Raw genomic sequence first — 21,823 nt, 5'->3', positions numbered from 1 at the left:
CAGGTTCAATCCCCATCATCTTCATAAGTCAGAGCTGAGCAGTACTCTGGTCTTTCTCTCCCTCTCATTAAAATAAAATAAGGAAACAATAGAGCTGGAGGACTAGGAGACAGCATAATGGTTATATAAACTGACATTTGTGTCTGAGTCTCAGGTTCAATCCCCAGGACCATCATTAACCAGGACTGAGTAGTGTTATGGTAAAACTAAAACATAACACCACAGTGGGCTGTGGAAACAGCAGAATGGTTCTGCAGCAGACTCTCATGCCTGAGGCTCCAATGTGCCAGGTTCATCCGCAGCACCACCATAAGCCAGAGCGGAGCAGTGGTCTAGTCTCTCACTATCTCTTTCATAAAAATAAAAGTAATAATACTAAATAGAAAGGTACTGGGGAGCTAATATAATGGGTATGCAGGTGGGTACTGGGGTGACTTCCTTTCATGCCTGATGCATAATCGGCCACAGGTTCAATCCCCAGCACCTACGTAAGTCAGAATTGAGTAGTGCTCTGGCAAAACAAACAAAAACAAAAAGCAGAGTGGGGGATTGACTGATGGGGGGGCTGTTTTTGCCAATCTTAGGGAAGAGAACTGGATGGGAGTAAAAAACAAATGGGCAAAGGGTAGATAGCATAATGGTTTTGCAAACAGACTTTCATGTCTGAGACTTCAAAGTACCAGGTTCAAGCCCCCGCACCACCATAAGCCAGAGGTGAACAGTGCTCCGGTAAAAAAAAAAAAAAGTTCCGAGTTGTATGGGACTGAGGAAACAGCATGGTGGTTCTGCAAAAGACTTTGATACCTGAGGTTCTGAATTCCCTGTTCAGTCCCTAGGACTACCGTACGCCAGAGCTGAGCAGTGCTCTGGTCTCTCTCATTATAAAGGAAGAAGAGGGAGTCCAGCGGGTTAAGCGCACGTGGCACAAAGCGCAAGGACCGGTGTCAGGATCCCGGTTCAAGCCCCCGACTCCCCACCTGCAGGGGAGTCGCTTCACAGGCGGTGAAGCAGGTCTGCGGGTGTCTATCTTTCTCTCCCCCTCTCTGTCTTCCCCTCCTCTCTCCATTTCTCTCTGTCCTATCCAACAACAACGACATCCATAACCACAACAATGTTAAACAACAAGGGCAACAAAAGGGAAAATTTAAAAAAGAAGAAGAAAGAAAAAGGAACTGTGGGAAACGGAATGCGGGTCGGGTTATATCTGGGGGAAGGGACGGAATTGGGGAGGGGGAGCAGGCTTCTGGGAGCCTGGAGTTGCGACCCCAGGGGCGTGGCCTCGGGGAGCATGGGCGTGGCCACGAGGGTGGGCGTGGCCTCCCGCCCCGCCTCCGGCGCTGAGTCCAGGTCCAGCCCGCGGGCAGCCGGCACTCAGCCTCCATCCCCCCGAGCGGAGCTGCGGGGCCGGCCGGGCCGGGGCGGACCCCGGGGACCCCGACACGGCCGCCCGGGCCCGCGGGCGGGGGGAGCGGCACCAGGGGCCGCCACCATGGAGTTCCGCCAAGAGGAGTTTCGGAAGCTGGCGGGGCGCGCCCTGGGGCGGCTGCACCGGTGAGCTGGGGGTGGGGGTGGGGGTGGGGGTGGGGGTGGGGGTGGGGGTCCCAGGCGGGGCAGGGCGGATGGCGGCTCCCACCTGGACGGGCGATACCTGGAAGCGGAGGGGGTGGGAGTCCCCCATCTGCCCAGTCTGCCGCATCCACCATCGCCTTCATCTCCTGCACCCCACCCTGCCCCAGGCTCTGCTGGGGCTGTGCAGCCCCCTCATCTGGGGTCTCCTACCCCCCCAACCTGGATCTCTGTTCCCCCAGCTTCTGTCTGTCTCCTTTCCCCAGACCTCTGTCCCATACAGTCGCTCTTCTGGGTCTCCCCTTATCTCTCTGAGTCTCTCTCCCTCATCCTCTCTCTCTCTCTCTCTCTCTCTCTCTGTGTCCCCCTCCCTCTGGGTCTCTCTGTGCTCTCTGTCTCTGGGCCTCTGACCTCCCCCCAGGTCTCTGTTCCCCTTCTGTCTCTGGGTCTCTGTCTCCCCTCTGTCGCTGGGCTTCTGATTCCCCCTCTGGGTCTCCGTCCCCCCTCTGTCTCTGGGTCTCTGTCTCCTTCCCTCTCTGGGTCTCTGTCTTCCTCTCTCTCTGGGTCTCTCTCCCCCTCTGTCTCTGGGTCTCTGTCTCTCTGGATCTCTGTTTGTGTCTCTGCCCCCCCCCAGCCCAACTCTCTGTCCCCCTCCATTTCTCTGAGTCTCTGCCCCTCTCCCACTTCTGTCCTCCCCCGTCCCCCCCAGATCTCTTCCCTTTTTCCTTTTGGGTCTCCGTCCTCTCCCTCCAGGTTTCTGTCCCCACACCTCTGGGTCTGACAGTTGCCGTCTCTCAGCATTTAATCTGAGGCTAAAGCGGATTGGGGCCCATGAGTCCTTGTCCTTGAGGGGAGTTAAGCTGGGGGGTGGGGGGGACCAAGCCCTCTTGGGTCCCTGGGCCAGAAGGGGGTTGCAGGTCAAGAAAAGTACACTTCCAGGGCAGGACAAATTTCCCAAGGGATACGAGCTAGAGCTGGGGAGTGGGGGTGGGAGGGTCTCCCTTCCAGTCAGGGAGATGACCCTGACGACCTGGGCATCCCCAGGGCACTGTGGACACCTCCCTCCAGGCTCTCACCCCCCAGCCCCAGCCCTGGCTGCACGTCAGAGGAATTACTCAGCTGCGGAGCGGACTAAAAATACCCGGCCACAGTGCAGGGAGCAGAGTCTCCCTGCAGGCCCCTGCCGCCCCTTCGGGACCCTGCCTCTCGGCCCTCAGCCTGGCCACCACTTCGCCCAGGCTAGTCCTAGCTCATCCCAGCTCCATTCTGTCCCCTCCCTCTGGGAACTCCACAGATGAGGATAAGGCTGGGCAGAAGGGGGGGGGGCAGGTGGATGGCACAGTGATGGGGAGGAGGAGGGGAGCCCAGATAACCTCACCCCTCCTCCTCCCCATCTCCCAGCCCCTACCCCACCCTTTTTTTCTCGCCTCCTTTCACGAGTTTCTCAAAATACATCGGTGCGAAGTCAGGAGAGGGAGAGACACGCTGGTGGAGGGGGCTGGGAGGGGGTCGGCAGCAGGAGGGCTGTCTTCCTGGTGTGTGGGGGGGCTCCCTCAGTCTCTGTTCCTCAGCTTCCCGTCTGCTGCTGGGTTTTTCTCCATCTGGCCCTCACCTCTGTGAGCTGCGTCCTGGCCCTTAGAGACCCCAGGGTTCAAACTCCAGGAGGGCCACAGAGAAGAGCACTTGCGTCTGAATCCCGGGGTTCACCTGGAGGGAGGGAGACATAGGAGGGTGCTATGTATGGGACACAGCCCCCCCACTCCATGTGCGCTCTGGACAGAGCTGGGGACTTGGAGGCTCCACTGGAAGAGGTGGGAAAAGCCCCGCATGGCTGTGAGTGCCTCAGCTCGAACCCAGGTCAGCCACCCCCCTGAATCTGGTGGGGAGGCCGCAGATTTTCCTCGAGTGATGTGTGAGTGGGTGGAGAACTGGTCATGAACAGATGGTAACTAAGGGGACTTGGGGCGAGGAAAGTGGGGGACAGTGGAGGCAGGAAGAACACAGCCTTCTCATCTCCTTCTGAGGCTCCAGACAAGGCTCAGCTGGATGCCGAGCATGGACCCAGATGCCCTTGTGTATGACCTTGGATAAGCCACTTTTCTTTTCCCCCTTGAGCCCTGCTCAGCTCTAGTTTATGGTGGTGTGGGGGACGGAACCAGGGACCTCAGAGCCTCAGGCAGGAGAGTTTTTTGCAGAACCATCATGCCATCTGCTCAGCCCCACTTCTGCTTTCTGAGCCTCATTTTCCTTGGATGTGCAATGTGAAGAGAAAGGGGAATGAAAGGTACCCACGGGGACAGTGCCCTGGACAGAGAAGCAGAGACGGAGACCCCAGGTGGGGGCCGGCTAAGACTCCACTCGCCCTGTGGTCAGCTGGCTTTCTGAGCCAGGCACCAAGTAGAGAGAGGAGATTCTCCACTCACAGTGCCCTGTCTCTGGTCTTGTCCTCTACAGAGTATTGGGGTCACTTTCATCTCTACACCCCTAGTTCTCCTTACCTGAAAGGATAGCAAAGGGATTCAATAACTGGTCTCCCCAAGACATGGGTTTGGCATGTGGATTATTCTGAGCTGAGGCCATTCAAGACTCCACAAGATTGCAAGGAACTTTCACCCCTCCCCTGGGAGAATGGAAACTGGGGGGTTCTCCCATCAGAATGGGGGTCATTACCAGAAATAACCTAGCCATCTGGCAGGGCCTCACCCCACTGCAGAGCACGTGCCTGTCACCATGTGGCCCCTCTTCTCTCTCTCTTTGGTGCCCCAGCAGACCCCCTGGTTCCTTAGCTCAGGATGTATATAGACATCATTTGTCTTTCCTTAGAATCTTCATGCCTGGGCTGGGGAGACAGACAGAATAATGGTTCTGCAAAAAGACTTTCATACCTGAGGCTCTAATCTCCCAGGTTCAATCCCCAGCACCACAGCACCACTATATGCCAGAGCTGAGCAGTGCTCTGGTAAAAAAAAAAAAAAAAAAAAAAAAAGAAGAGAAAAGAAAGAAAGAAAATGATCATGCTTATGTATATTTCCCATCCATCTCATAAAAATGTTTGTGAGAGAGGTGGGGGAAGATAATCAGGGGACTGGGTGGTGGCACACCTGGTTAGGTGCACACATTACAGTGTGCAAGCCCCCTGATTCAAGCCCCTGGTCCCCACCTGCAGGGGGGAGGCTTCATGTGGTGAAACAGAGTTATAGCTGTCTCTGTCTCTCTCCCTCTCTATCTTCCTCTCTTCTCTCAATTTCTCTATTTCTATCCAGTAATAACTAAACAAAATTAAATAAATAAGAGAGAACCAAGGGGCCGGGTGGTGGCGCACCTGGTTGAGTACATGTTACAATGTGCAAGGACCAGGGTTTGAACCCCCTAGACCCCACCTGCAGGGGGAAAGCTTTGCGAGTGGTGAAGCAGGGCTACAGGTGTCTCTCTGTCTCTCTCCCTCTCTATCTCCCCTTTGCCTTTCAATTTCTGGCTGTCTCTATCCAATAAACAATTAAAGATAAAAAAATAATAAAATGAGAGAGAGAGAACCAGGGGGCCGAGTAGTGGTGCAGGTGGTTGAGTGCACACACTGCAGTGCTTAAAGTCCCGGGTTCAACCCCCCACCTGCAGAGGAGAATCTTCACAAGCAGTGAAGCAGTACTGTAAGTATTTCTCTCCCTCTCTCTTTATAAGAGTTTGGCAGTTTCCTTCTTAAAAACTGTTTTATTTATTTATGATGACAGAGAGATATGGAGAAAGATACACAGAGACAGTTACCAGAACCCTGCTCAGTTCCTGCTTCTGGTGGTGCTGGGAATTGAACCTGAGACTTTAGAGCCTCAGACATGAAAGTATTTTGCATTCTCAATGTGCTGTCTCCCAGCCCAGCATTTCTCTTTCTCCCTCTTTATCTCCTCTATCCACTCAACTTCCATCTATCCAAATAAATAAAATATGTTTTATATCTCAGAGAGAGATGGGGGGGCAGGTGGTGGTGTATCTAGTTAAGCACACACACTACAGTGCACAAGGATGCAGGTTCAAGCCCCTAGTCCCCACCTGCGGAGGGAAAGCTTCATGAGTGGTGAAGCAGGGCTGTAGGTGTCTATCTCTCTGCCCCCTCTCTCTCTTTTAGTATTTATTTATTTATTTATTTATGAGAGGGATAAGAGGAGAGAGAGAAGGAACCAGATATCACTCTGGTACATGTGCTGCTGGGGCTTGAACTCAAGACCTCATGCTTGAGAGTCCAACACTTTATCCTGCGCCACCTTCTAGGCCACCTCTCTCCCTCTCTATGTCCTCCTTCTATCTCAGTTTCTGTCTGTCTCTATCCAGTAGTGAATAAATAAGTAAATGAAATTAGAGAGAGGGAGAGAGAGAAGCAGAACCAGAGCACCACTCTGGCTCTTGTGGTGCCATGGATCAAACTCAGGACCTTGTGCTTTAGGGGCTCAGTCCCCTGAGCCACCTCCCAGGCCATTGCTTTTGTTTTGTTTGTTTTGTTTGATTGGTTTTTCTCCACTTATGATGTGTCTGATATTTATTTGATTGGTCCACTCGCTCAAGAGGAAGGGGTAGCTCTCCCCTCCTCCCTCACAATTTTTTTTTTTGCCTCCAGGGTTATTATTGGTGCTCGGTGCTTGCATCACGGATCCACTGCTCCTGGAGGCCATTTTTCCCCCTTTTGTTGCCCTTGTTGTTTTATCGTTGTGGTTTATTTATTATTATTGCTGCTATTGATGCCGTTGTTGTTAGATAGGACAGAGAGAAATGGAGAGAGGGGAAGACAGAGAGGGGGAGAGAAAGACAGACACCTGCAGACCTGCTTCACCGCCTGTGAGGCGACCCCCCTGCAGGTGGGGAGTCCGTCCTTGTTGGGGGTCCTTGTACTTTGCACCATATGTGCTAAGCTTAACCCACTCCTTCCTCACAATTCTAACAATGTGAACTTGCCTCTTTGCAACCTTGCACTCTGCTTTTGCAGCCAATTCATAAGGTGTGGGGTTCTGGGTCCCCTCCCCCTTGCAGAGCAAGTCCTGATCAGAGAGATCTGAGGACTGGGATTTTAACAACAAAGTATCACATTTCAGGGGCTGCAATCAGGGCTTGAATTTCAGGGTCGGGTAGCGTCAGCTAGCTAGCTGTGGCGACATCTGCGCTCCTTGGTTGGCCCATTGATGGGAGGGGACACCTTTGTCACTTTGTGCTGTTCATGGGGGGGTCGTCTACGGCCCCCTTCCCACCAGGTCCCTGGCTCTTAGTGTCTCATTCCTCCTTCCCTTCCCTCACTCAGCCTTGTTCTCCCCACCTCTCCTCATTATTATTTTTAAACCCCCCCCCACCTCTTTAAGTTCTAGAATGGGGAGGGTGGCTGTGTTCTTTTGTCCTCCCCCTGCCTCCCTCCCCAAACCGTCTGGCTGTCTTTCCTCCCCCGTCCCAGTCTCCCTCGCCTCCATCTGTTCTAGCCCCTTCCTGGGATGAAGCCCGGGCCCCTGGCTGCCTCCCTGTCTCAGACAGGAGACGCACCTCACAAATCACACCCCTCATTCCTCTCTCTCTCTCCCTCCCCTCAGCTTCTTAGTCTTTCTGTCTTCCTGCTAAGCTCTGGGCCTCTGCATTGGCATTTTCTTCTCTGGGCCTCTGTCCCCCTCCCTCTTTGGATCCCTGCCTCCACCCCACCCCAGCTGTCCCTTTCTCCTTCACTGTTCTTCCCCCATCCCCATCTCTTGGGGACCTCTGGGTTTCTGTATTTCTTCTGTTTACCCCATCTCCCTCCCTCCTTCTGTGCTTATTTTTCTGCTTCCTTTCAATTTATGTCCCCTGCCCCATCCCTTTTGCTCTCTTTTAGGGGAGGGGGTCTTTCAACGCCTCTCTCAGGGAACCTTGTCTTCCAGCAGCCTCTCTCTCACTCTCTCCCTCTCTCTCTAGTTTGAGATGGCCCTCCAAGCACCCTATCCGTCATTGCAGACTCAGTCCAGGATCCAGAACGGGCGGGGGCGAGAGTCACGCCGGGGAACGGAGCCAATACCCCTACCAGGGCCATCTGTCCCTTGCCAGGACACCACCACACACCACTCCCCCACTCCCAAGGCTGATAGTCTGAACTCCAGATTCCCCAGGGGTGACTGGCCAGGCCGCTGGGCTTCAGCACCTTGGAGAGCGCCACCATCCTCCCCCCCCCCCAGGGTTTCTGGTGGTTAAGGGGAATCAGCTGGATCCAGTCAGCCCCGCACCTGGGGTCTGGAAGCAGGCAGGCTGGCGGGGGGATGGGAGGGGGTGGTATATATAGCAGACGTGGCTGAGAAGCATCTGTTCTTTTGACACCTTTGCCGAAGCGTCTCCTTAGCGCCCTTTGCTTCCTCAAATAGACTCTCTGGGAGAGGCGGGGGGTGCAGGGACCCTGGAGCTTGGGGTGAAGGCTTCCAGATCATTATGGGTAGTCTGGGGATTTAAACTTCAGTATTTGGATGTGATAATGGGAGGGGGCTGAATCTGAGAAATGCTGACTCCGTGTGTGTGTGTGTGTGTGTGTGTGTGTGTGTGTGTGTAGCAGGGTGCATGGAATTCCTGGTTTCGGGAAGATGTAAATTGAGGGTCCAGATGTCTGGATTCTGGAGAAAGAGGGGAGTTGGGGGGGGCTGGACAGGAAGGAAGTTGAACCTAATGGAAACCTTGGTCATAGGGGTGGGGGAGATAGTATAATGGTTATGCAAAGAGCTTCTCATGTCTGGGACTCCAAAGTCCAAAATTCAATCCCGCACACCACCAGAAACCAGAGTTGAGCAGTGCTCTAGAGAGAGGAAAAAAAAAAAAGTCAGGGGGAGATGGATACATAGTGATGATATCATGGTGATACAGAGACTCGCATGCCTGAGGCTCTTCAATCCTAGGTTCAGTCCTGCACACCGCCATAAATCAGAGGTGAGCAGTGCTCTAGGGGAAAAACATTTTTCTTTTTTGGTCTTTTGCAAACGTTGGGTTTTGCTCTGGACTTCTGTCCTGGGGAGGAGGGGACGGGGGTCTGGAGGTCCCAGCCTGATGCTCGCTGCCTCCCCCCACCTACCCACCCACCCAACCTAGCCTTCTGGAGAAGCGACAGGAAGGTGCAGAGACTCTGGAGTTGAGTGCGGACGGGCGCCCGGTGACCACCCAGACTCGGGACCCGCCGGTGGTGGACTGCACCTGCTTCGGCCTCCCTCGCCGTTACATCATCGCCATCATGAGCGGCCTGGGATTCTGCATCAGCTTCGGCATCCGCTGCAACTTAGGCGTAGCCATCGTGTCCATGGTCAACAACAGCACCACCCACCGCGGGGGCCACGTGGTGGTGCAGGTAGCCGCGGGCCGGCCCAGCCCCTCCCCGGCCACCTGGCGGCAGCTCTGTCCCTGTCCCGCCAGACCACAGCTTGAGTAAACCCCCACCTGCGCCCCCCATCCCCAACCATCCTCACCTCCAGGTTCTGCCCCATCTTAAGCCCCGCCCCAACACGACTAAGCCCCGCCCCTATGGAGATGAGGCCCCCCTAAGCGCTTAGATTTTATTTTTTCATTTCATTCCTTTTTTTCTTTTTAAATTATTTATTTATTCATGAAAAAGCCTTGTGAATTTTTTAAAATTTAAAAAAGTATTTATTTTCCCTTTTGTTGCCCTTGTTTTTTTATTGTTGTTGTAGTTTTTATTATTATTGTTTTTGATGTCGTCGTTGTTGGATAGGACAGAGAGAAATGGAGAGAGGAGAGAAAGACAGAGAGGGGGAGAGAAAGACACCTGCAGACCTGCTTCACCGCCTGTGAGGTGACGCCCCTGCAGGTGGGGAACTGGGGGCTCGAACCGGGATCCTTCCACTGGTCCTTGCGCTTCACACCACGTGCACTTAACCTGCTGCTACCGCCCAACTCCCTTTATTCATGAAAAAGATAGGAGGAGAGAGAAAGAACCAGATATCACTCTGGTACATGTCCTGCCAGGGATTGAACTCGGGTCCTCATGGTTGAGAATCCAGCGCTTCATCCACTGGGCCATCTCCCTGACCACTCATTTACTTTTTTTTTTTAAACTTTCATTTATTTATTATTGGATAGAGGCAGAGAAATTGAGAGGGAGAGGTAGATACAGAGGGAGGGAGACAGAGAGACACCTGCAGCCCTGCTTCGCCACTCGTGAAGCTTTCCCCCTGCAGGTGGGGACCAGGGGCTTGAACCTCGGTCCTTGTGCATCGTAATGTGTGCGCTCAACCAGGTGTGGCACCACCTGGCCTCTTACTTATTTTTTTTAGACATTATTTTCTGTTTACCAGAGCACTGCTTAGCGTTGGCTTGTGGTGGTATGGAGGACTGAACATAGAGCGTCAGGCAGGAAAATCTGTTTTGTTTGTTTGCATCGCTATTATGCTGTCTCCCCACCCAGGTCTTTGAGGTCTGAATGCAGACGCTACCCTAGCGTGAAGTTCCCTTTGCGCTATCGAGATCTGTTTTGCCTGTGTTCCATTCCATGTCTGTGCCTAATGTAGGCTCCCCCTTGCCTTAGTTTTTTTGTGGATCCCTGGGGGCTTTAGGATTCTACCCCCTCCAGGCTGACTTTTCATCTTTTACATTTCTGAGAGAGGGGCTATAAATATACACATCACAGTCCTGCCAGGCTACCTGTGCTGCTTCCCCTTACTCAGTGCAGCTCCCATGCGGTTTGGGGGCTGGAGCCCGGTTCTTAGTGAGTAGTAAGGCGTTCACCCCATTGGGTAAGCTATTTCCTGACCCTGTCACTAAAATTGTTTATTTAATGAGAAGGAAGATGGGGGGGGGGCTGAGCACCTCTCTGCTCATGTGCAGCTCAGGGGAAATTAAACTCAGGGCTTTGGGATTACAGTGCCCTCTACCAGTGGGCCCCCACCTCACCAGTCTCAGGAAGAACCCCTTTGGATCCTGCTTGCTCTGAAGTTCTGTCTCCTCTAAATCCCTTTCCATCTGTGCTGTCCACTACTCAAAGCCCCAACTCACTGAAGGTATTTTCCTTATCTAATTTTGCTTTCCTTCATTTTATCTACTAGAGAGAGATAGAGAGAGAAAACACTCTAGCAGTGAGGTGCCTGATAGAATGTGATAGAACTCAGGATCTCATGTTTGCATGTCCAGAAGTCTATTCTCTGCATCAGCTGGATCAGGTGTACCGTTCTCCCTATTTTTTTATTTATTTATTTATTTATTTATATTTATATTAATATTTTTATTGGGTAGAGAGAGAAATTGAGAAGGTGAGGAGAGAGAGGGAAAGAGACAGAGAGACACCTGCAGCCCAGCTTTGCTACTCGTGAAGCTTTCTCCCTGCAGGTGGGGACCAGGGGCTTGAACCTGGGTCCTTGTGCACTGTAAAGCATATGCTAAACCAGGTTCACCACTGCCTGGCCCCCCTCCCTATTTTGTTTATGTTATATGACCTTGTCCTTCCTTGATAAAGCAACCTTTTAAGTTTTTTATTTATGGGGGCTGGGCGGTGGCACACCCAGTTAAGTGCACATAGTATGAAGTGCAAGGACCCACACAAGGATCCGGGTTTGAGTTCCCAGCTCCCCACTTGCAGGGAGGTCACTGAACACACAGTGAAGCAGGACTGCAGGTGTCTATCTTTCTCTCCCCCTCTGTCTTCCCCTCCTTTCTCCATTTCTCTCTGTTCTATCCAATAAAATGGAAAAAAAAAAAAGGCCTCCAGGAGCAGTGGATTCATAGTGCAGGCACAGAGCCCGTGATAACCCTGGAGGCAAAAATAAATAATTTTTATTTGTTAGTGAAGGAGGATGAGAGAGATAACCAGAGCATCATTCTGGCATGTGAGGTGGAGGGGACCAAACTCAAGAGAGAGCGTGAGAGTCTAACCCTTTACCTACTATACCACCTTCCAGGATGCAGAAAAACTATCTGGATTTGGGCTGTGACCTGCTCATTCATTGTAACCTTCCAACCAGAACTGCCTCTTTCCTTATTTCTTGTCTGTGTCTAGATTCCCTCTTCCATACAGTTCAAATATGGATTAAAAGTGGAGAAAGAAGGGGCCGGGCGGTGGCACACCCTGTAGAGCACACATGTCTCAACACACAAGGACCCGGGTTCATGTCCCCAGGTTCAAGTCCCCGACCCCCACCTGCAGGGAGGAAGCTTCAGGAGCGGTGAAGTAGGGCGGCAGGTGTCATGTCTCTCTTCCTTTATTGTCGCCACCCCTCTCATTTTCTCTCTGCCTCCATTAAAAAATAAATAAATAAAGTGCTTTTCAAAATTGGAGAAGCCCCCTCCCTCATCTCAGGGCGCTTAGCCTCTCCGTGCAGGAGTAGACAAACAAGGAAAGCAAGGTTTCCCGGCAGCTGGAGGCTTCGTTGCTAGGGTAAGAGCGGCCTTAGCAACGCAGACGCGGAGGGAATGGTTTGAGCTCTGATTGGCAGGTGTCTAGGCGGCGAGAGGGGGTGCTTGCGGCTGATTGGTCGAAGGACTTTCTGTGGATGCTGATTGGTGGAATCGCAAAGTGGGACGCGGCGGCTGTTTTAATATGCTTTTGGTCCACAGAAAGCTCAGTTCAACTGGGATCCAGAGACTGTCGGCCTCATCCACGGCTCCTTTTTCTGGGGTTACATTGTCACCCAAATTCCCGGGGGATTTATCTGCCAAAAATTCGCAGCTAACAGGTATGGGGGTGGGGGTCTCAATGTAGCGGGATGGGAGCTGTCGTTTAAGGGTGTGGCCTTGCATTTTGGGGGGCTGTGATTCAGGGAGGAGTATGGGGAGCCTGAGTTCCTGGACCAAGATGTCTTAGGAAAAGCGGGGCTCACAGGAAGTGGAGTCCGGGATTCTAGGGCGCAAAGAGCAGAATCCTAGGACTGCAGGGTAGATGGATTTTTTTTTTTTTTTTTTTTGGAACCTCCGATTCTTCCCATCAGGGTTTTCGGTTTTGCAATTGTGGCAACATCCACTCTCAACATGCTGATCCCCTCCGCTGCCCGGGTCCACTACGGCTGCGTCATCTTCGTGAGGATCCTGCAGGGGTTGGTAGAGGTAAAGCCCCGCCCACACGGCGTCGGCCCCGCCCAGAATACGACCACGCCTACATGCCACGCCCCAAAGGCCCCGCCCCTCCTGACCCGGGGGGTTTCTCCTCCCTAGGGGGTCACGTACCCCGCCTGCCACGGGATCTGGAGCAAGTGGGCCCCACCCTTAGAGCGGAGCCGCCTGGCGACGACAGCATTTTGCGGTGAGGGGACTGGGATTCGGGTCCTCAAGTCTGGGGACGCTGCACCCCTGGGTGTGAGGGAGGAGGGGTTGGGGGACCCCTGGGTCTGACAGCGGGGCGACTGGGGGAATCCTTGGGTCTGAGGAAGGAGGAGCTGGTCATCTGGACTCCTGCATCTGGGGGAAGTGGGAAAAGGGGACACCTGGGTCCAAGGAGGGGCCGGGGGAATCCATGGGTCTGGGGGAGGAGGGACTGAGGGTCCCCTGGGGTCTCCTGGGTCCGAGGTTACTGGGGCCTCTCCCCCCCTCCCCGCAGGTTCCTATGCTGGGGCGGTGGTCGCGATGCCCCTGGCCGGGGTCCTGGTGCAGTACTCGGGATGGAGCTCGGTGTTCTACGTCTACGGTGAGGGCCCGGCGCCGGGGTCCGGGTGGCGAGGGGCGGGCGGGGCCGGTGGTCACTGGCTTCCTTCCCCCTCCGACCCCTCAGGCAGCTTCGGGATCTTCTGGTACCTGTTCTGGCTGCTCGTGTCCTACGAGTCCCCGGCGCTGCACCCCAGCATTTCGGAGGAGGAACGCAAGTACATCGAGGACGCCATCGGCGAGAGTGCCAAACTCATGAACCCCGTCACGGTCCGGGCCTGAGTCTGCGGGGGCGGGGGGGTACGGCAGGGGGCAGCAGACAGCCAGGTGGGGGGCTCGGCACCCACACCGCGGGCGGGTGGATGTGATGGGCTCCTGCCGCTTCTCAGTGGAGACGAGAAGGGAACGTCAGGGGCGTGGCCAGAACGCGGGGGCGTGGCCATGGGACAGGGGCGTGGCCAGCGCCGAGGTGCCTGATCAGCATTTGGGGAGGGACCGGCGCCTGGGGGCGTGGCCAAGCACCTAGAGGGCGGGGTCGAAACTGAGGCCGGGTTACATCAAGGCGAGGGAGCATTTGGGGGGCCCGCAGAATGAGACATTCACAGGGAGTAGTATGAACCCACAGAAGTGGATTTAGAATGTGAGGCTTCATTTAGACTCTGGCGTGGGTGAGACTAGAAATAGCTTATTTTTTAAAATTCATGGGAGTTGGGCGGTAGCACAGCGGGTTAAGCGCAGGTGGTGCAAAGCACAAGGACCGGCATAAGGATCCCGGTTCGAACCCACCTGCAGGGGCGTCGCTTCAAAGGCGGTGAAGCAGGTCTGCAGGTGTCTATCTTTCTCTCCCCCTCTCTGTCTTCCCCTCCTCTCTCTATTTCTCTTTGTCCTATCCAACAACGACGACAACAATAATAAAACAACAAAGGCAACAAAAGGGAATAAGTGTACAAAACAAAAAATTCATTATAACGTTAATTTGATAGGACAGAAAGAAATTGAGAGGGGGGCAGGGTGGTGGCACACCTGGTTGACGGCACATGTTAACATGGGCAAACACCCGAGTTCGAGCCCTCAGTTCCCACCTGCATGGGGAAAGCATTACAAGTGATGAAGCAGGGCTGCAGGTGCCTCTCTACCTCCCCCTACCCTCTTGATTTCTGGCTGCCTCTATCCAATAAATAAACAAATAAAGAACAATAAAAGAACATTGTTCTAAAAAAAAAAGAAAGAAATGAGGGGAGCTGGGTGATGGCATACCCGGTTGAGCACACATATTAAAGTGTGCAAGGACCGGGGTTCGAGATCCCAGAGTCCCCTGCAGGCAGATGGGGAAAGCGTCACAAGTGGTGAAGCAGGGCTGCAGGCGTTTCTCTATCTCTCTCCCTCCTCCTTCCCGTTCAACTTCTGGTAGTCTCTATCCAATAAGTAAATAAAGATAAGAAAATGAATAAACATGTATCTTTTAAAAAGCAAAAAAAAAAAAAAAAAGGTGCCTCTCTGTCTCTCTCATCTTCCCTTCCCCTCTCAATTCCTCTCTATCCAAAAATAAATAAGTAAATAAATAAACGGTTTTTTTAAAAAAAATTTATTTATTTATGAGAAAGATAGGAGGAGAGAGAAAGAACCTGACATCATTCTGGCCCATGTGCTGCCGGGGATCAAAGTCGGGACCTCATGCTAGAGAGTCCAAAGCTTGATCACTGTGCCACCTCCCGGACCACAATAAATAAATATATATATTTTTTAAAATTGAAAAGGATAGAGGGGTGGGAGAGAAACCTGTAGCCCAACTTCACTGCTCCTGAACTTCCCCCTGGCAGGTGGGGTAAGTGGGGGCTTGAACCTGGGTCCTTGCGAAGCAGAGCGCGGCCCCCTCCCGCCCGGAGGTTGAGTGGGTGGGGGGGCCCGCGCCTCGCGTGTCTGAGCGCCCCTGTCGCCCGCAGAAGTTCAACACCCCCTGGCGGCGCTTCTTCACGTCTATGCCGGTCTACGCCATCATCGTGGCCAACTTCTGCCGCAGCTGGACCTTCTACCTGCTGCTCATCTCGCAGCCCGCCTACTTCGAGGAGGTGTTTGGCTTTGAGATCAGCAAGGTGGGGACGGGGCAGGGGGGCAGCCGGAGTCCCGCGGTCGGGGTGCAGGGGGAGGGAGCAGCAGGACCCCGGGACCCCGAGGCGGGGAGTGAGTGGAGGGGGCGGGGCGGGGCGGGGCGGAGCCAGTGAGGCCCCCGCCCCGCCCCCCGGCGCAGGTGGGCCTGGTTTCGGCGCTGCCGCACCTGGTCATGACCATCATCGTGCCCATCGGCGGCCAGATCGCCGACTTCCTGCGCAGTCGCCGCATCATGTCCACCACCAACGTGCGCAAGCTCATGAACTGCGGGGGTGAGTGCGGCGGGGCGGGGCGGGGCGGGGCCTGCGCGGGGCGTGTCCGCGGTGGGGGCGTGTCCAAGAGGGAAGGGCGGGGCCTGCGGGTGGGGGGGATGCTGGATTGAATGGGTTTTTTTTTAAGTTTATTTTTCCCTTTTGTTGCCCTTTTTGTCTTTTTAAAATCATTGTTGTAGTTATTATTGTTATTGATGTCATTGTTGGACAGGACAGAGAGAAATGGAGAGAGGAGGGGAAGACAGAGGGGGAGAGAAAGACAGACACCTGCAGACCTGCTTCACCGCCTGTGAAGCGACTCCCCTGCAGGAGGGGAGCCGGGGGCTCGAACCTGGACCCTTCGGGCTCGAACCCGGATCCTTCCGCTGGTCCTTGCACTTTGCACCATGTGCACTTAACCTTGTGCCGGTCCTTGCGCTTCGTGCCACCTGCGCTTAACCCGCTGCGCTACCGCCGGACTCCCTTGAATGATCTTATTAGTGGAAACATATCCAGAGAGGTTCCATGGTGAATGATGTTATTGATTTTTGGATAGAGACAGAAATCGAGAGGGAAGAGGAGGGCAGAGGAGTCAGTGTATATATACTTTCATGCCTATGGCACCAAAGTTCCCAGGTTCAGTCCCCTGGCACCACCGTTAAGCCATAGCTGAACAGTGCTCAGTAAAAGGGAAGGGAAAGGGGGGAGGGGAAAGAGAAAGCCAGTTGAGTGCACGAGCTAAATGCACAAGGACCTGGGTTCAAGCCCCCTAATCCCCACCAGCAGGAGGGAAGCTTCACGAGCAGAGAAGCAGGGCTGCAGGTGTCTCTTGTTTTGTTTCTCCTTCTCTATCTAACCTTTACTTCTCAACTTCTTTTTTTTTTAAATTTCTTTATTGGGGAATTAATGTTTTACATTCAACAGTAAATACAATAGTTTCTACATGCATAATATTCCCCAGTTTCTCATATAACAATACAACCCCCACTAGATCCTCTGTCATCCTTCCTAGGTCTGTATTCTACCCACCTACCCACCGCAGAGTCTTTTACTTTGTTGCCATACGCCAATTCCAGTTCAGGTTCTACTTGTTTTTTTTTTTTTTTTTTTTCCTAATCTTGTTTTTCAACTTCTGCCTGAGTACTTCTCAACTTCTATCTCTATTCAATGAATAAAATATTAAAAAGAGTGGTCCGGGAGGTGGCACAGTGGAGAAAGCATTAGATTCTCAATTATGAGGTCCTGAGTTCGATCCCCGGCAGCACATGTACCAGAGTGATGTCTGGTTCTTTCTCTCCTCCTATCTTTCTCATGAATAAATAAACAAATTCTTTAACAAAAAATTAAAAAGAAAGGAAGAAAGAAAGAATTCCCAGACCATGAAACAATTCTGAATGCTTAAAAAGAAAGGAGGGTAGGGAGTTGGGTGGTAGCACAGCGGGCTAAGCGCACATGGCGCAAAGCACAAGGACCAGCATAAGGATCCCGGTTCGAGTCCCCGGTTCACCACCTGCAGGGGAGTCGCTTCACAGGCGGTGAAGCAGTTCTGCAGGTGTCTGCCTTTCTCTCCCCCTCTTTGTCTTCCCCTCGTCTCTCCATTTCCCTCTGTCCTATCCAACAAAGACAACAACAACAATAACTACAACAATAAAAGAACAAGGGCAACAAAAAGGAATAAATAAATATAAATAAAAGACAGTATATATTAAAAAAAAAAAGAAAAAGAAAGAAGGGCATAGTAGATAGCATAATGGTTCTGCAAAGAAACTCTCATGCTTGAGGCTTCAAAGTCCCAGATTCAATCCCCCATACCACCATAAACCAGAGCTAAGCAATGCTCTGGTAAAAAAAAATTATATATATATTATATATAATATGTTATTATATATAATATATATTATATATATTCTGATAAAAAATAAATTATATATATTATAAATTATATATATCTGCAACACTGCTCCACCAATCGTGAAGTTTCCCCCTTGCAAGTAGGCACCTGGGACTTGAACCCTGGTCTTTGTGTGCATGGTAGCTGATTGCTCAGATGAGTTCACCACAGCCACCCCTCCCCCATGATGTTGGATTTATTTATGTATTTAAATGTATAGATTATTTAAAAATATTTTTAACAGAGCCCCACTCAGCTCTGACTTATGGTGCTGCAAGGATTGAACCTGGGACTTTGGAGTTTCAGGCATGAGAGTCTTTTTTTTTTTTTTTTTCCTCCAGGGTTATTGCTGGGCTCGGTGCCTGCACCATGAATCCACCGCTCCTGGAGGCCATTTTTCCCCCTTTTTGTTGCCCTAGTTGTTGCAGCCTCGTTGCGGTTATTATTGCCATTGTTGACGTTGCTTTGTTGTTGGATAGGACAGAGAGAAATGGAGAGAGGAGGGGAAGACAGAGAGAGAGGGGGAGAGAAAGACAGACACCTGCAGACCTGCTTCACCGCCTGTGAAGCGACTCCCCTGCAGGTGGGGAGCCGGGGGCTCGAACCGGGATCCTTACGCCGGTCCCTGTGCTTTGCGCCACGTGCGCCACCGCCCGACCCCCGAGAGTCTTTTTTTTTACAGAAGCACTAAGCTAGCTCCACCCCAGAGGCGCTGATGGAGGGGAGAGACCAAGTCTGGGCTGCGAGCTGTCCCGTGGCAGGAATAGAGGGGAGGTGTGAAGTGCAGAGGTGGGGCTGGGGCCGTTATGGGGGTGGCCGTGGAGGGCCCCTTTTGACCTGGTGTGAGGTGGACCCAGCGGGCAGAGCTCTTGAGGGCAATGACAGGACCGAGAAAGCGGCAGGGGCGCAGAAGTAGTCAGGGTTGGGCACCTCTGTGGAGAGTCCTGGGGGGAAGGTCGCTCACATGCGAAGGCCTCCCGCAGGCTTCGGCATGGAAGCCACGCTGCTGCTGGTGGTCGGCTACTCGCACTCCAAGGGCGTGGCCATCTCCTTCCTGGTCCTGGCTGTGGGCTTCAGCGGCTTTGCCATCTCCGGTGAGATCCACAGCTGGGGAGGGGGGGTCTCTGGCCAGCCCGGTGGGGGAGGAAGGAGGGAGCATCTTGGTTTTAGCAGAGCTCCTGGGAGTGGGTGGTGGCATGTTGGTTGGTACTGTCCGGAGACGGCCAGGTGGGAATTGCTGGAACCCGACTTGGGTATCCCGCCCAGGGTTCAACGTGAACCACCTGGACATCGCCCCGCGCTACGCCAGCATCCTCATGGGCATCTCCAACGGCGTGGGCACACTGTCAGGCATGGTCTGCCCCATCATCGTGGGCGCCATGACCAAGCACAAGGTTTGTGTACCGGCACTGACCGTCCATGTTAGCAGATGGGCCCTTCTCCCTGGACCCCGTTCCCTCTCTCTCTCTTAAAATATTTAACTTAGGGGGTCGGGCGGTGGCGCAAAGCGCAAGGACCCGCGTAAGGATCCCGGTTTGAGCCCCCGGCTCCCCACCTGCAGGGGAGTCGCTTCCCAGGCGGTGAAGCAGGTCTGCAGGTGTCTGTCTTTCTCTCCCCCTCTCTGTCTTCCCCTCCTCTCTCCATTTCTCTCTGTCCTATCCAACAAGGAACAACATCAACAATGGCAATAATAATAACCACAACGAGGCTACAACAAGGGCAACAAAAGGGGGGAAAAATGGCCTCCAGGAGCGGTGGATTCATGGTGCAGGCACCGAGCCCAGCAATAACCCTGGAGGGAAAAAAAATTAATTATTTTTATTTCCTTTTGTTGCCCTTGTTTTATTGATGTCATCGTTGTTGGATAGGAGAGAGAGAAATGGAGAGAGGAGGGGAAGACAGAGAGGGGGAGAGAAAGACAGACACCTGCAGACCTGCTTCACCGCCTGGGAAGTGACTCCCCTGCAGGTGGGGAGCCGGGGGTTCGAACCGGGATCCTTACGGTGGTCCTTGGGCTTGGTGCCACGTGCACTTAACCCGCCGCGCTGCCGCCCGACTCCCTGAATCCCGAATCTTAAACATGCATGACATCACCCCTGATTGGGCGCCCTGGATTAAAGGACAGAGAGGGAGACACCTGCAACACTGCTTCACCACATGAGAAGTTTTCCCCCTGCAAGCGGGGACCAGGGGCCTGAGCCCAGGCTCTTGCGCACTGTAGTGTGTGCGCTTAACCAGGTGCACCACCACCTGGCCCCTCTTACTGTGACTCCTGGGAGTGAGCCCGGATGTCATGCATTCTTGACGGCAGCACTGAATGCGTGACGGGGCTGTTTTCTCCCCGTCCACTCCCCAAATGCTTAATTTTCAAGGGGGTGGGTGGTGGAAGGTGAGAGGACAGACACCACAGGACCACTCCACATGCAGGGAGCTTGCTCAGTGCCACCCGCGGTGCTCCCATGTGATGCTGGGGCTCTGCCCACTGAGCCACCACCTTCATTGCTTGATTCTGCCTCTGGGTCTCTCCTTCTCCTCCGGGGTTCTCTCTCCACTCCTGGGATCTTCGCCGCCAGACCCGGGAGGAGTGGCAGTACGTGTTCCTGATCGCCTCCCTGGTTCACTATGGGGGCGTCATCTTCTACGGGGTCTTTGCTTCCGGGGAGAAGCAGCCGTGGGCGGAGCCCGAGGAGATGAGCGAGGAGAAGTGTGGCTTCGTGGGCCACGACCAGCTGGCTGGCAGTGAGGACAGCGAGATGGAGGACGAGGCGGAGCCCCCGGGAGCGCCCCCTGCACCGCCGCCCTCCTACGGAGCCACCCGCAGCACAGTTCAGCCCCCGCGGCCCCCGCCCCCAGTCCGGGACTACTGACCTTGTGCCTCCCACCGAGTGGCAGTTTCCAGAACTTCCATTCCACACTTGTCGGGCCTGAGGGGCGACGGCGAGGAGCCCCAGTGCTGTCTGTCTGTCTGTCCCTCCGCAGGCCTAGGCAGCGCCCACTCTCCCCTGTACCCCCCGTGCTGTTACAACCTCATCCCTCCTCAGCCACCTCTAGGGGGGGAGGTGAAGCTGTTATGTAGACTGGCAGTTTCAAGGATACCCAACCACCCTCACAGCCCCCAAAGGTCTCTTCCACTTGTTCTGCCTCTGGTTTCAAACCTCTCCTTTCAGGGCTTCTGTTTTAAATGGACAGTTCAACCTTGTGCTCTTGTGGTTTGGGGGATCACACCTCACCTTCCATTTAGTGCCCCCCCTTCTCCTTTCAGGAAAAAAAAAAAAGTAAGGTCTTATTCTAGGAGTTTCCAGTCCCTTCCAACGCTAGTCTGCACCTGCCAGGCGGCTGGAGCCAGCCTCCCTTCCCCGCCATGCTCCGGATGATTCTCACCAGCGGTTCTGAGGGGAAATGGCGGTTTCAAGAGCCCCCACTTCCACCCCCACCCCAGACCTTCCTGGCTTATCACACCCTCTAGGAAAACAACCAATTGGCAGTTGTGATACACTGCCTCTATCCCCAAGCACTTTCTTTGGACACCGTCTTCAGGTCTAATCAACAGCTGCTCACGTTCTCAGCCCAGTGATCTGAGGCTGCCTCAGATCTGCTCAGAACTGCTCCTGGTGGCCTCAGGAGTCCCGCCCCAGCTCCTTGCACTTTCTCCTCCTGGGTGGTTTCCAGCTACCCGCGTTTCTTCTCAGTGGCCATGTGCGTGTCCCTCTGGGGGCTAAATGATTCAAAACTTGGGATCCTGCCTCTCTAGGATGTCCCCCTTTCAGCTTAAGAGTTTAGGGGAACAGATCTAGAAGTTACAGAATCCCAGGGAAAGGGACTGGGGCTGGGGAGAAGGGGTGTTTCTTCCTGGGGGGCAGGAGTGTGTCTTTGTGTCTCGGTCTCTGTGATTGTAAAGCCTGCCCCGCCAACTCCCAATAAAATGCTTTGTGTACAATCGCCCTCGTTGCATTGGGACGCAGCGGACCCCTCCCCCCACAGTGTCCCATAGTCCCTTCCCATCATCAGAGTCCCAGTCACCAGCCCCACCTCCCTCAGGCCCAAGGGTCCCCCAGTCCCTCCTCAGACTGTCCTCCTGCAGAACAGTGAGTTCCTCCTCACTCAGACTGTCCTCCTGCAGAACAGCGGGTCCCCACCCCCTCCCTCAAGACCAGCAATTTCTGGGAGTCGGGCCCGTAGAGCAGCGGGTTAAGCGCAGGTGGCGCAAAGCATAAGGATCCCGGTTCGAGCTCCCGGCTCCCCACCTGCAGGGGAGTCGCTTCACAGGCGGTGAAGCAGGTCTGCAGGTGTCTTTCTCTCCCCCTCTCTGTCTTCCCCTCCTCTCTCCATTTCTCTTTGTCCTATCTAACAAGGAAGACATCAATAACTACAACAACAATAAAAAACAGGGCAATAAAAGGGAAAATAAATAAAATATTTTTAAAAATTTTAAAAAGAAAGAAAAAGACCA

At 53.6% G+C, this 21,823-nt stretch overlaps 1 protein-coding gene across 1 annotated transcript; it reads left to right on the top strand.

Annotated features, from left to right (window-relative positions):
• Nucleotides 1-1,371: 1,371 nt before the first annotated feature.
• SLC17A7 (solute carrier family 17 member 7) lies at nucleotides 1,372-20,949 on the top strand. The gene is made up of 12 exons (XM_060174486.1): nucleotides 1,372-1,551; nucleotides 8,635-8,887; nucleotides 12,103-12,221; nucleotides 12,474-12,588; nucleotides 12,697-12,784; nucleotides 13,079-13,165; nucleotides 13,250-13,392; nucleotides 15,066-15,215; nucleotides 15,371-15,503; nucleotides 18,357-18,467; nucleotides 18,640-18,767; nucleotides 19,947-20,949. The coding sequence occupies exons 1-12, from the start codon at nucleotides 1,490-1,492 to the stop codon at nucleotides 20,238-20,240; spliced, it is 1,683 nt and encodes a 560-aa protein (XP_060030469.1). The 5' UTR covers nucleotides 1,372-1,489; the 3' UTR covers nucleotides 20,241-20,949.
• The last annotated feature ends 874 nt before the right edge of the window (nucleotides 20,950-21,823 follow it).

The sequence above is a fragment of the Erinaceus europaeus genome, chromosome 2, assembly GCF_950295315.1.
Source record: "Erinaceus europaeus chromosome 2, mEriEur2.1, whole genome shotgun sequence".
In the NCBI taxonomy this organism is placed as follows: Eukaryota; Metazoa; Chordata; class Mammalia; order Eulipotyphla; family Erinaceidae; genus Erinaceus; species Erinaceus europaeus.
This window is presented reverse-complemented; position numbering and strand designations above follow the sequence as displayed.

What these genes read in the sequence shown, in the direction of transcription:
- SLC17A7 (XM_060174486.1), top strand. Translation starts at nt 1,490, where the DNA reads ATGGAGTTCCGCCAAGAGGAGTTTCGGAAGCTGGCGGGGCGCGCCCTG. An exon ending in GGGGCCACGTGGTGGTGCAG is followed by an intron (nt 8,888 to 12,102) that starts GTAGCCGCGGGC and finishes TTTGGTCCACAG; the next exon opens with AAAGCTCAGTTCAACTGGGA. An exon ending in CAAGCTCATGAACTGCGGGG is followed by an intron (nt 15,504 to 18,356) that starts GTGAGTGCGGCG and finishes GGCCTCCCGCAG; the next exon opens with GCTTCGGCATGGAAGCCACG.